Below are 14918 nucleotides of genomic sequence, written 5' to 3' on the forward strand. Positions count from 1 at the left end.
CTTTGGCAATACCACTCAAGATTTGCACTGGGGTAACAGAGCAGAATTCGGCTTAGCCTTTTAAGGCAGTGGGTCAAAGTCTCCGATGACATAGCTGCATTGAAGACAGTGGAGTTGCAGTAGTAGAGAATTTGGTCCAATATACCCAGAAATGTTTCTTTTCATGAAGCTTCTTAGGCCTTACATTTTCAATGGGGAAAGTTTTCAGACTCTGTCTTTCTGTTCTCTACTTGTACAGCACCTAGCGCAATGAGGTCCTGGACCATGACTGAGTGTCCTAAGTGCTACCATCATATACATAAATAATAAATCATCGTAAAAGATACAACCACCCACACTGCCTTGCATTTTGTTTAATCATTTACGCCTATGAGAGTGTAAAATACCACCCGATCAGAATGCTGGCACTACATAGCCACACCATCCCAGAGATTTTTGGCTAATGAGACTAGGTATTTAGTTAAAAAACAAGAGACACACACACAGAGTGTCTAATTTCTAGTGCACACATGTCCACATCACAGAAACCACAGCTGTCTCCCTTGTTGGCATTTGCCTACACAGTGTGATGGGCCTTTACAGATTCCTTCAACTGGGATGCACTTAGAGTTCCAACTACCCTCCCAGAAATGGTCCCACCAGGTCAGGATTGCATCACAGGGGGTGGGGGGGGGGGTGTGCGCGCGTGCTTGCAATGCTGCTGACAGTGTTGGTCCTGTTCTGGAGATAAGCACAAGGTGGTTTAATGTGGCACCTGTTATCAGCACTAAATGAGCGTGTGTGCGTGTGTCCCCCCCCCCCCCCCCAGCTCAAAGCCACAGTGTGCACTTACGAATCCAATCAGGTAGGGGCTGCCAGCATCTCCCAGCAGGTGCGAAGTGAAGCTCTGCAAGGCCACAGCGGTCGCGCGTCGTGTCGGGATAACCACGTACTGCAAGGGAGAGGGGAAAAAACACACAAGGGAAGTGAAATAAATAACCTGCCAATCCTCCCTGTGTGGCTGGGTTTCTTTCCACCTACAGATCCAGGCTGAGTGCTTGTGTCGTTGGGGAATGGGAAAAACAACCCCATGGCTTTCAGTGGCAGCCGTGTCCAGCTCCATACTCACAGCTGTCCTGCGGGCAGCTTTGGAGCTTTGCTATCGCCACCATATTTCTAGTGCGCCAGTCTGCAGATGGTTAACAAAGGAGACTCTCGGTCCCGTCTGACCCGCTCCTTCTCTCAACAATATCATAAGCACAAAGGCAGCTAACAAGTGGGCTCCAAGGTGTGCACCCCCTGCCAACTCCTCAAATCCTACCTCCCCCTACTTGCCCCATGGCACTAGAGCCCTTTATGCCTTAGGAGGAGAACGTAAAGGAGGGAGCATGAGTTTTCCAGGGTTTCACTTATGCAGCAGAATGGGGTCAAGCCACATGCCCCTGTCTCTCCCCCCCAAAACAAGCAGCAGCTGCTTTTTATAGGGCCAACGTGGACCTTCTTTACTGAGGAAGAGACCCTGTTATGTCGGCACCAAACTCAGCGGTGGCCTTGATCCCACAATGCTTGAGGAAACACTCCCAAAGCTTGGGGAGGCTCAGGTCTGGTTCTGAACTTTGTGGCTCTGACCCACCTCTACTAGAACAAAGCCATGTCCGAAAGGGAATTTCCCTGGGTGATTTCTAAGAGTTTAGTGAATTTTATACCCACTCAGGTGCCTGCGTGCTTGATCAGAACTTTGACTGAGTTAGAGCAGTGGTTCTCAACATGCAGCCCAGCTGTGTGCTAAAGGCTGCCAGGCTCACATGGCGGGGTCTGGAGTCCTGGCTGCCCGGCCCCACACAACAGGGGGCAGGGTTCACGGTCGGAGCGGGGCTGCCCTGCCGCCCAACCCAGCCTGGCACTGTGCCCAGGGCTCCACTGTTGGCCCCACTCTGTGGAAGGGTCTCTGGGCAGGGGGCGCTGGCTACAGGGGTCTGTGGGGGAGCTATGGTTCTCAACCTGCGGCCCACAATGACAAACAGGTTGAGAACTACTGAGCTATAGCATCTCTTTTAGAGGGAGATCCAGTCTGGATTTACAGAATGCAAGTGATGGAGACTCCACCATGTCCCTAGGCCTGAATTTGTTGTGTTCAGCTTCCAAGCACTGGATCTAGTTGGGCCTTTTGCTGCTGGATTAAAGCACTCTATCCTACCAGAAATCTCTTTCCTGTGTAGATTCTTGTAGATCTTTTAACCTTCTCTTTGATAAACGAAGCAGACTGAGCTTCAGCCGTTTAATATCAGCCACTGTTTTTCTAGACCTCAAATCATTCTTGTAGCTCTTTTCTGAACCCTTTCCTAGTGTGGTTCATTTGCTGATGTGCCACTCTAGCCCATAATGGAGTTCCACTAGGAACGACTTTGCCTCTGTTTCACTAATTTATTTATCCTGGGTTTTAGGGAGCTAATTGCTGCACAGTAACATGCCGCTCTCTCAGACGAAACGTGGCAGCTTTGTTTCAATAAAGCATCATTTCCTCCTAAGTGCTACTATCATATACATAAATAATAAATCATCATAAAAGATACAACCACCCAGACTGCCTTGCATTTTGTTTAATCATTTACACCTATGAGACTGTAAAATACCACCCGATCAGAAGGCTGGCACTACCATAGCCACACCTTCCCAGAGATTCCTTGCTTCCTAAGGTGGGAAGGTGCAATCATGGTCTCTCTGGTGTGTAAAGGGTTAATCACATGACTTTAAAAACTTTTCAAGGCCCCATAATGGAGCAGAGCCTACAGCAAACAGGCTCCGTGAGGGACATTTCTGCATGTGCATATATCACTTTAGGAATGATGGGTAATATGGGACTTGGGCATCTGGGAAAATTTTACCCCATTTCTTGTGATTTTGCCCCTGCTCCTCAGGAACACCTGGGGGGGGGGGGCTCAGTCTTTCATCCCAGCTGTGATGGGGCTGCAACGTAACCAGTGTGCACTTGAAGCAGCATGCCACTCAGACGTTGCTCCACTCCTGAGGTGCAGCAGCACTCCACCAAAAGAATGCAAAGCTCAGTCAGCCCCCCACGCAACATCCTGGTCACAACGATAATAGAAAAGGAGGACTTGTGGCACCTTAGAGACTAACCAATTTATTTGACCATAAGCTTTCATGAGCTACAGCTCACATCATCGGCTGTAGCTCACGAAAGCTTATGCTCAGATAAATTGGTTAGTCTCTAAGGTGCCACAAGTCCTCCTTTTCTTTTTGCAAATACAGACTAACACGGCTCCTACTCTGAAACAACGATAATACACAGCCCTTCCAGAGCGCCTTCCATGCCAGGAGTCAAAAACACCAGGCCTCACTGAACTCCCATGGCAGAAGGGAGTGTTATCCCTGTTTTAAAGGTAGGTAAACCAAGGCACAAAGACATACGATAGGTCACACAGTGAATCAATGGCACATCTAGCAATAAGAAGCCAGGAGTCACAGCTGCCACACAGGTCCCCACACCCATCACACCCAGATGACGAGACAGCGTGCACGGAACTACCTGGGCTGGTGAACAGCAGGTGAACTTCAGCTCACCTACCCCACCCAGTTTGCACAGGAGCTACAGGGAACTGCTGTAAGAGTGACTTTGAGAAGGTACAATCGCGTTCCACCCTCGAGGGGTCAGATCTGAACAGAGGAGTATTCAGCTAAACACAGCAAAAAATATGAATTTGTTATAAACAGCAGGTGAATGAAACTCAGCTCTTCTGACTCACAATCCTATGCTTTAGCCAGAAAGCCATCCTTTTCCAGCAAAACAATAATTTAAAGGCATTAGAATTTACTACTGATAAATGAGTAGCAGTAAATTAATGCTATTTGGGGCAAATACAGCTTCTTGTCTTGGTTAACTGGGTTCGGACCATTAGTTGTTCTTTTAAAAAAACATAGCATTGCAAATAGCAATACAACTTCCAGTAAGATTTTAAGCTAATGAAATTATTGATGGCTGAGACCAGACTTTATAATGCCAAATACATTTGCGTGTCTAGCTTGAAATCCTAGTGACAGAAATACAACACAGCAACCAAATGAAACGTGAGATTGTTTCTCCTCCCTTAAATAACGTTAGGGGGAAAACAGTTATTCCTCCTTAAAGAATATTTTATTTTGACAGAGCGGAAATAGCTGGTAGTAAACCTTAGCTACTGTCCTAGGGAGGAGAGCAGTAAATTAAAGATCTGAACTGGGATTTCGATATTAAAATAGAGCTAAATTCAAACCACGCACAGACTGGTTAGTTAGAACGTCCCCGCGGAAGCTGGAACAGCCACACCAGCCAAGAGGAAGAGTGTGGGATTGTCCTGGCTCATCTCCCTGACTCCAGGTTGGGTGGCACGCATCACACAGGATGTCCAGGGAGGCTGATGAAGCTGCTCTAGGGCGAGCCTCGCCTCTTTAAATAGAGGCTCAGAAAGGCTGTGGTTTTATTACTGACGTTGTACTCCCCTAGTGGAGCTGGCAGAACTGTTTTCCCAGACATGTGCCATGTCCTTACTCAGTTTAACTGTGAATGCCTCATAGCTAAAAAGGATAAAATATCCTTCCAATTTAGGGCTCCCATGTCAAAGACATAACTTCTAGATGATGGTGCTGAGAATAAGGCTTGTTTTATGCAAATCTGCATTTGGAATAAATATCAGTCTTTTGGAATCTCAGACAACAAAGCACAATCCATCCTGAAGCACTGACTGTTTATCAAATCCAGTTCATGAGGGCCTTTTGCAGGACATACATCAACCAGGGAGCTGGGAGAACAGAAGCGTGGCAACAGCATGGAGCTAGCTAGCAAGAACTTACATTTAAATATCAAGATAATAAGCAAACATAAGGACCTTGGAACCTGATCTTGCAAAGTCTATGAAGCTGCTTAGCAACCTGCAGAATCGGGCCCATAAGCAGTCATCAGATTTGCAAACCTTGGGTGACCTTGGCTAAGTCACTTAGGGTGAGATTTCCAAAAGCCCTCACTGCTGGCCTCATTCTGGTCCCACTGAAGTCAGGATAAAATTCTCATTGACTGCAATGGGAGCCAAGGTTGGCCAACCCTGAGAGCTTTTGGAAACTACCCTTCATCTCTGTGACCCAGGTTTTCCATCTGCGCAAACAGGATAACAAGATTTGTGTGTGTCACAGGGGTGTCGGGAGTCTCATGTCCTTAATGTTTATTAAATACTTGGAGAGCCTCAGACTGCAGGCACCCCAGACCTGCAAAGTGCTGTTACTAGTCCACCAAATAAATATATTGCCAATTAATTTCTACTGAGTGTTGTTCAAAGTGAATCCCAGCTGGAGCATTTACACACCTCTCTGCTGGCTAGGACTGTTATAAAGCTAGCTGATAAAACATGGTTATATAATCTTGGCTCTCACTGACTGTCTGACTACATATCCTTTCAAGGTCCACGTGTAATATAAACGCACTTCAGACCATTTCTTCAATTTATGGGCTAATATTGATCTGCATGGATGTTCACATTTATTTATATAGTGCTCTTAAGTTCATCCTCCCACTAATAATGTATTAAGCAGGGGCATTATTGTATATTACAGACAGCTCATTTGTCTAAACAGCCAACTGCAAGAGTGGCTTCAAAGTCTATGTCAATTAAAAAGTATTATTAAAAATCATTTTTGATGTGATTTTATGTTCTCTTTCCTGTGCTCACTTAAGTTTTGTTTGTTTGTTGTTTTGCTTTTAAACTGGATCTTAGAAATTATTTCAATGTTAATTTGTTGTCGTTGTGACGGGTTTTTTTTGGTTTGGTTTGGTTTGCTCTGAGACAATGCCTGGGACTACAGCAGCATCTCTGCAAAAAACAAACAATGTAGGATCCAGTCATAAAAGGCAGACTGCAGACACCAGAAAATCTATTCAAAAGCTACAGGATCCTTCACTCCCATTGAAATCAAGGCAAATTTTTAACGGGTTTAAGAGTGTCATGCCCTGAGCCCCTGATTTAACCCAAAACATTTAGAGGAAGGATAAGGATGATTAGGGATTAGGGAACTAGCTTGGGACCTTGGAGGCCTAGATTCAAATCCCTGCTCTACTTCAGGCTTCCTGTATGACCTGGGCAAGTCATTTAGTCTCTCTGTGCCTCAGGTCCTGATCTGTAAAATGGGGGTGGATAACAGCACTGCCCTGCCTCACAAGAGTGTGGGAAGGTAAATACAATAGATTGTGACGTGCTCAGGTACTACAGTGATGGGGACTATAAAAGTACCTTAGACAGACATACATAGGCATTTGTTCTGGGTTCGTACCGCACCTAGCACAATGGGGTCCTGGTCCCTGGCTGGGGCTCCTAGGTGCTACCATAATACAAAGAAATAATGTGCTTAACTTTCATCAGTATTCACCAAAGTCTTTAAGCACGTGCTTAGCTTTAAGCTTAAGTTCTTTGTTGAATTAAGGCCTTAATGTGTAGAAATACTGGGCCTGATTCTTCACTTACTTACGTTTGTGTAAGCAAGGAATAACCCTATCGGTATGTCTACACTACCCGCCGGATCGGGTCCAAACTCTGTCATGTGACCTTGGGCAAATCCTGTAACCCCTCTGTGCCTTAGTTTCCCCACCTGTGAAAGGTACCTATTAATAACCTTTCTCACAATGGCACTGTGAGGATCAATATGTTTCGAGATCCTTTGGTGGAGGGGGCTGCAGATGTGCAAAAGCCTGTGGGGAAGGTGAGTACTACAGGGCAGAGAGGCGTGAAACGTTTTATGCAGAGAACAAATGGAAGATGAGGGACATGATGTGAAAAAGCCTTGAGTGTTTCCTCTTGGAAGAAGTGGACACAGTCTGAAACTTCTTCATACTTTTTTCCCCCCTTCCCTCCCCTCAAAGTGACACGCTATTGTGTGTGTGATGAATGGCTAGTTTCCTGGGGTTGTGAGACAGAGGTAGATGGCTGGCTTTGTGTGTGTAGGGGGTGACTTCCTATTACTAAACAAAGCCAGTGGGAATTCTGGATGGTAAAACTGGCCAATTGGCAGCCTATTCACGAGCTCTCACCGAGCTCCATTCACAATTCCTTAGGATTTCAGGGCACCAGTGGAATTCTATGGAGGTTTCACCGAACTGACGTTCAAAAGGAAGATAAGAGAGGATATACAGCTCTTTCCCTAGCAGCAAAAAAGAAAAAACAGGCTGGAGTTGGAGTTAGGCTTTTAAAGGGACTTGTGAACACCCACCAGCTGTCCATTGCAATCTGAAAGGCTGTTTCGACCCCTCTGCCCCCAAAAGGAAAGATGCTTGGACAGCATAGACTCACCATTAGTATGTCAGCTGTGATTGCCCAGTTTGAAAACAGAAGAGTTTCTCCAATAAAAATGCAAATCTGTCATAACAAAACACATACAAAGGACAAGGTTTAGTCACATGAAACTCAATTGCGGTATGGGGGGGGGGAATTATCTGCCACAAACCTTCCTATACTGTTTATTTCAAACTTATTCCAAGGCTTCTACCTACAATAAGTCCCTGGTTAATGTTCAGAACAGACCACATTACAAATACATAGATTTTTATCTCAACTTTGAGGGCTTGGATCAGGTCTCCTTTAGCAAACATTGTTTACAATCTAGAGAACAGTTAGGCAAAAGGCTGACACCTTCAGTGACAGATTAACATGAGAAGTCAACATGAGTGTTTGTTGTCACGGTGGATTCCTGGCTTCAAAACATGTGGTCACATAGACCCAATCAAAAAAGGAACAAAGTTTGTGTGAAATGGAACTCCCCGGGACACACAAGTTAGTTCCTTCACTAGCAGTTAGGTTAAGTATTAAAGGTCACATAGCAAAGTGGGAATGAATTTCTCTAACCCCAGAACAGGTGGATCAGTGCAAGATTCCTTCAATATAATATTAGGTCTCTGTCCCTCCTCTGGAGCGAACATACATCTAGGAATCAGCAGTAATAGTTTAGGCCCCAATGCATTAAGTGCATACTTAGCTTTCAATATATTCAACAAAACACACAGCACATGCTAGGTAGAACTGGGGCTTTAGTCTCTGTAGCTAATTCAGTTCTTGGCCTCTTGCGGAGAATCAACAAGAGTAACTAACTTATCCCAAAAGTACACCTAATTGTTTTGAAGACCCTAAAAATAAAGGTGAAATGCCTTAAATGGGGATTCATTCCTCCTTTCAACTTTATACCTTGTGCTTTAATACCATCTGTTTGTAAGATGATCTGGCTCAACTCAACAGGAGTACACACCGTTTTGATAGGCTTGTGATGACCCAATACTCCCCAAATCAAGACGGTAAGAAAAGCCACGAGTGTCATAATACGCCATCTCAACAACTTATTTTGCTTTGTCATACCACTCATTTTTTGATACTCTACCTAAAAGAAACAGTTCTCCTGAATTCAGTCCTGGTGAACATAGTGGACCATGGTGGACACTGGTTCTCCACCTTCTCTTCATGGTGTGAGTATATTTATGCCTGCATCTGTAATTTTCACTCCATGCATCTGAAGAAGTGGGTTTTTTACCCTCGAAAGCTTATGCCCAAATAAATCTGTCAGTCTTTAAGATGCCACCAGACTCCTCGCTGTTTTTGTGGATACAGACTAACACGGCTACCCCTCTGATAATAGATGGACTAACAACTCTGGAGACTCAAGCTCTCAATTTATTTTTAATTCACTTCTTCAGTATCCTCGCAGGTCTGGTTACCGATTCCACTTCTAACTGCCTCATTTCTCCTTCCTACTCCTTGACCTCATTACCTTCAAATGGGGTACAATTCATTTCTGGAATGAAACCAGCTATGGGGGATATTTCTGAAGTACATTATTTGCACTGTCCCTGTGAGTTCTGATGGCCTCTGAGAGGGAATGAAAGATTTAGCAACATGCCCACTGAAATTAATTGGGTTAATTTCTCTTGGTCGTGTTAGGGGTGAGCAAAATTTTTGGCCCGAGGGCCACATCTGGGTATAGAAATTGTACGGTGGGCCATGAATGCTCACAGAATTGGGGTTGGGGTGCAGGAGGGGGTGAGGTCTCTGGCCTGGGGTGCAGGCTCCAGGTGGCACTTACCTCAAGCAGCTCCCAAAAGCAGCAGCATGTCCCCTCTCCGGCTCCTATGTGGAGGCACAGCCAGGTGGCTCTTCTGCATGCTGCATCGTCTGCAGGCGCTGCCCCTGCAGCTCCCATTGGCCGCAGTTCCTGGCCAATGGGAGCTGCAGAGGCAGTGGTTGGGGCAGGGACTGCGTAGGAGCTGGAGGGAGGACATGCTGCTGCTTCTGGGAGCTGCATGGAGCAGCCCCGACCCTGCTCCCCGGCTGGAGCACCAGAAGCCCCAGACCCCGCTCCCCAGAAGGAGCTCAAGGGCCAGATTAAAACAGCTGGTGGGCTGGATGCGGCCCATGGGCCATTGATAGCCCACCCCTGTGTTAGACGTACATTTTTTGGGGTGGAACATCTCATTGCTCCCTAGCAGTTCTGATCCGGACGTGGCCACGTCATTTGCTTTCACTGCGTGCTGGTTCCCTGAACTCTGATCCTTCTGTTGCTGCTGGGAAGAGTTTTCCTTATTTAGCAAATCTTCACCCCTGCACTTATTTGTTTCTAAAATTGTCTTTATTTCCCACTCCACCTCTTTGTGACTGGTCTTGTTTCCTGTATTATGGTGACTGGGCCAATTACGACGGTACGGCTTCTGAGCTAGGAATTCTCAGTCCTTCCCTTGGTTCTTATGATATGCTTGTCTGCTCTGCTATTGAGTTCCTAGCTTCTTCTCCATTATGCCTTTACATTAGACATCTGTACATATATATACATCTCTATACACACACACACACCCCCTACACCTGCTTGGCTATGAGGAATATATATATGAATTATTGAATACAGTGGGTGAAATTTGACCCCGTACAAAGGCCCATCACCAGGCCATGGCACACAAGTCTTGTGCTGGCTCTGCACAGGGTTGTGTTTCTCTCAATATGCCTTTCAGAATTACCCTCTTTGTATGTGTGCGCTCGTGAAAGAAAAAGAGAAATAGTCAGAAAATCGTATTCAGCATTTCTACTGAAGAGAGGTGCCAAGGACATGTGCTGTAAACAGGCATTGTCCCAAACCGTACCAACTCTGCAGTTCTGGTACCAAGCACATTAGGAAGCATTCTGGATTCCCCACAGATGTTTTTGGTGTCTACAATTTAAAACTTGGTTTCATAGGCTTCAAAATGAGGTTCAACATTACAAGTATTCTGAAGGATGGGGAACACAGCTGCTGTGCACTCACTCAAAATGAAGAGTCCCTAATTCTCAGCGTTGGATAGTATGCAAATCTCAAAAAGCAAAGGAGGAACCGCCTTCGGGACAAAAGACAGATCACAGGATTTGGAACCAAGCAGCCACCAAAGCTACATTGGAAGTGTTTCATTTGGGAGAAGTTGTTTGTTTTTAAGATGATCCTGGGAAACCGAAGTAACTGCTGAGCCCAAGGTACCACAACAGCTAAAAGCTTGGCAAAAGGCACATAAAACACCACTTTGAAGTTGTCTTGAGATTTAAACTAAGCGTTCAGCACCTGAAATCTGCTTCTAGCCCCAGAATCTTTTGAACTACATGAGCGGTGTGTCATCATGATGCTGTGCGGATAATGGGTTTGGAAAGATGAGCTTGGATGTCCTGACACTGAAGGAGAAGTGCAAACTTCAGAGAAAGTGGGACTTAAAGATGTGCAAACTGTTGTTTTAATGTGCAGGATGACACCACACACACATATATATGGCAGAGTAAGGGGTAATCACGATTTACAGCAAAACACAGTAGTAACAAGTGGAAATTGGAACAATCAGTGGTTCCCAAACTGAGTCCAGGGGATCATTGGTGGTCTGTGGACAGCTAGCTAATTAGTGCTCCCTCTCTTACTTCAGAGTAACAGCCGTGTTAGTCTGTATTCGCAAAAAGAAAAGGAGTACTTGTGGCACCTTAGAGACTAACCAATTTATTTGAGCATAAGCTTTCGTGAGCTACAGCTCACTTCATTGGATGCATACTGTGGAAAGTGTAGAAGATCTTTTTATACACACAAAGCATGAGAGTGGGTTGGGGGGGAGGAAATGTGCTGGAAATGGCCCAACTTGATTATCATACACATTGTAAGGAGAGTGATCACTTTAGATAAGCCATTACCAGCAGGAAAGTGGGGTGGGGGGAGGTATTTTTTCATGCTTTGTGCGTATAAAAAGATCTTCTACACTTTCCACAGTATGCATCCGATGAAGTGAGCTGTAGCTCATGAAAGCTTATGCTCAAATAAATTGGTTAGTCTCTAAGGTGCACAAGTACTCCCTCTCTTACTTGTTTCCAGCTACTTCTACTACAGCACAGAACAGCCTGGAGGCATGTAAAGATAGCTGAAAGAGAGAAGCTAGCCTACATGGCCTGTCTAGGGGCTGCTGCTACATAAGAGAAAGATAAACAGAGCTGTGTTCAGGGACCAGAGCCACCAATGGGAAAGGAATAAAAAGGGGAGAAATGAACCAGGAAGCTGAGTACATTCAGGAAAGTGTAGACCAGATGGCTGGGCAGCTATACAAGCAAGCCTATATCCTTCATTTTTTTCCATATTCAGATGACTTCCCAAGCTTATCAACTCACTTCTCATGCAACCCCCAGAGTGACCGTCTATTACAGTTACTGCTTATATTTCTTAAAACTCCATGCTGGTGGTTTGGATTGTTTCATCATTTCCACTCTCTCCTCAACAAATAGAATGGCTACACAGAAATATAATCTACATAAAATCAGCTCTCTTGAGATAATAGACAATGAAGAAATGATTCAAATGGGATCAATGAAAGCATAGTATTTGTCTTTTGTTGCAGAAATAGGTGACAGATAACTTTATTTAGAGCCAGGTAGGAATAAAGGAAGGGTAACAATTCTGCTAACCTTGAACACCCTTCTCTAAGGCATTGTGGTCATTTTTCTGCTGCTCTCTGAACTAGAGGTTAATACTAGACCAGGCCACAAGGCCATTGGTCCGGATTTCTTTCTGACTCTTACTCAGCAGCCAGAGTGGATTTTTTTTTTTTAATTTTCACTCTCTTCTCAGAAGAGCCTGTATATAATGACCACAGCAGCAGCACACAGAACGATCCCAATTAACCTAGTGATGGGTTAGACAGGAAATTGTAGTGCAACTTTTTGTTTCATTTAAAATCAAGCCCTACATCCCTGGATTGATTGTGTTCTGGTCAGGGAAAGCAAGGTTTTGACTTTCTGATTTTACCCTACTCCCACCTTCCTGCTTAGTCCCTAAAAACCCACCTAGCTTCTCTGTCCTGCATAAAAACACAAGGGCTTTAGGGTTTAATGTAACTGGGATCTGTTTCACTGCCCAGGATTTCCATTCTCCTGTGTTAAAAGCAAGATCCAGACCTGGGACTGGACTGTGATAGGAGTCCCTCCCCTAGGCCAGCCTGCACACAGTAGGGAAAGACGACAAAAGAAATGAAGGATTCTGTGTGGGAGTCTGAAGTGTACCTGGTCACACTTTATTACAGTACAGCGCTATTACAGCTGTTGTGTAATCACAGACACTGTCCAGAAAACAAGAATTCCACTTCGTGAAAAATTCTGAGGTTTCAATATTTGTTTTTGTTCTGTATCAGAGTGAAAACAGGACCTTTCAAAGCTTTGACACACCCACCCACTCCAGACGTTAGGGCACTTGCCTGGGATGTGGGAGACGCAGATACTCAGGATGCGGGGTACTGTAGCTAGGTTCAAATTTCTGCTCTGCCTGATTCAGAGGAGGGACTTGAACTTGGGTCTCCCACATCCCAGGCAAGTGCGCTACCCCCGCAGGCTCTTGGCTAGACTGAAATCTCAATCTTTCTTCACTACCATCCTGGACCATTTCTGTGAAAAGTTTTGGTTTTGACAAATTAGCATTTCCAACGAAAAAAACATGTCGCTGAAAAACTCCCAACCATCTCTGGTAATCACACACTTCTCACTATGTAATTACCACTAATGCTTCCAAATGTCCAGTGAACTGCATGACTTTTTTGATTTACTTACTACCCCTCTGGTAGCCTTTTCATTATGCACTACCTCATTGTTTCCTTGTATCCCCATCTGTCTGTATCCACCTGTTGTCTCATACTTAGATTGTAACCTCTTTGGGGCAGGGACCATCTTTTTGTTCTGTGTTTGCACAGTGTCTAGCACCATGAACCTCCAGTTCATTACTAGGGCTCCTAGACCTTATGGTAATAAAAATAGATAATAATACACGTATCTGCTCTATTATTCTCAGTCATGCAGCAAACTGTCCAGTCTCAGGAATTAAAAGGTAATTACCGGTTTCAAAAAGGATAGCCTCAGTGCAACTGAAATTTAACTACATGGTAATGACAGAACTTTCATAATAAAAGTGACCAACATTTCCCGGTACTGGCATTCTGGACTAAGGCAATGCCCTTACCTGGCTAAAGCAGAACAAAGGAGGAGAACGATGGATTTCTGCACATGAGCTATATCCCTGTGTCTAATCTACAGCACTTATTGGTGAGATTTTGATGGGAAAGGTGAAAACGGTACAATGCTGTTTTGCCCCCAAACAGAGCATGGTAATGCTGAGATGGAAGTGAGCAAAAGAAGGAAGGTCAAGCAGAAGAGAGGCACGTACAAACCAGTGTCTCAGCCCCACTGCATGGAAAGATGCACACCGATTTGCTAAGAAGTTTGGTGGACAGGGCACACGCGAGATGGCATATGCGTATTCAGAGAATGCACTATACTTACATAGGCTCCCACAATGCTGCTCTTGGCAGCAACGAAGATCAGACAGATGAAGATGGCTGACCCTAGCATGCCGACGGCACAGACCAGGGGGTCAGCTCGCTGGGTTTTTAACCGGCACCATTTGGTTGCCCCAGCCCCTGTGATCACGCCCAGAAAACCAGTGAAGCATGTGATTGCTCCGAAGATCAAACTGTTAAAACAAAATATTGAGAGAGGGTTATTTGTTCACTGACACACTAATGTGGACAAGTTTTATTCACAAACAAGCTGGGAAAATACAGGGTAATGGGATCTGAACTTCACTCTCTGGCTTTGCAGATTTAAGAAATACAGTCTTTGTCACTGTCAGTTTTCCTTGAAGAAAAGAAAGGCATACTAGGTGCCCCCAGCTCAAAGGGCTATGGACCTAAATGGGACTTAGGAGGTGCATGGGGCCTTCAGCTGGCTCTCTGAACAGGGGTGAATTTCATACGAAGTGCACCTGACTAAGCCTGCCTTATGCATCTGGGTGTTAAGCAGCACTACAGCAGGGCAAATTCTCAGTGTTGTCAATTCTCATGATTTCATTGCAAGTCTTGTGATATTAGATGTTATTCTCAAAGCCTCAGCTGCTGGATTCATTTGATTGGGGGGAAAGTTTCTCGCCTGCATGGCTGCAGAGAAAAACTTGAGATTTTAACATGGGCTCGGTCGGAATGCAGCGAAACGCTGGTCCAGTACTTGTAAAGAAACGAAATGGCATCCTCTGCACAACAGGACCTCACACGTTCACGGTCATTTTGGCAGGGGCACGGGCCCACTGGCAGGGATGGAGTAAGGGTGCTTAAAAAATCAGGACTGCACCTTACGCCCTGGTGACTAAAAAAAGAAGGGAAATAAAACAATCTCCAGATCATCATTTGAACAAAATTCTCGTTGGGATTTTTAAGCCCGTCTCCGGATTTTCTGACACCTGACTCATGCTTTTTGAGTGCTTTTGGCATTGGCAACACTGAAAATCTGTAACTTGCTTTCTAGTTCGTGACCTGTGGCAAATTCCTGGACTACCAAGGAACTGGGAATGCCACGGTGACCATAAAAACTAGAAGGCCACTTGTTCCAAAACTG

General features: G+C 45.0%; 1 protein-coding gene across 3 annotated transcripts in view; it reads right to left on the bottom strand.

Moving 5' to 3' along the window:
- SPNS2 (SPNS lysolipid transporter 2, sphingosine-1-phosphate) overlaps positions 1 to 14918 on the bottom strand; it is a 182544-nt gene that overhangs the window by 39721 nt on the left and 127905 nt on the right. For all 3 annotated transcript variants that reach the window (XM_073315320.1, XM_073315321.1, XM_073315322.1), the window contains exons 8-10: positions 13812 to 14001; positions 7308 to 7373; positions 833 to 931 (exon numbers count right to left, since the gene is read on the bottom strand). In XM_073315320.1, coding sequence (XP_073171421.1) covers positions 833 to 931; positions 7308 to 7373; positions 13812 to 14001 — 355 coding nt within the window. The remainder of the gene's footprint in view (positions 1 to 832; positions 932 to 7307; positions 7374 to 13811; positions 14002 to 14918) is intronic.

Source organism: Lepidochelys kempii, chromosome 17 (genome assembly GCF_965140265.1).
Source record: "Lepidochelys kempii isolate rLepKem1 chromosome 17, rLepKem1.hap2, whole genome shotgun sequence".
Classification (NCBI taxonomy): domain Eukaryota; kingdom Metazoa; phylum Chordata; order Testudines; family Cheloniidae; genus Lepidochelys; species Lepidochelys kempii.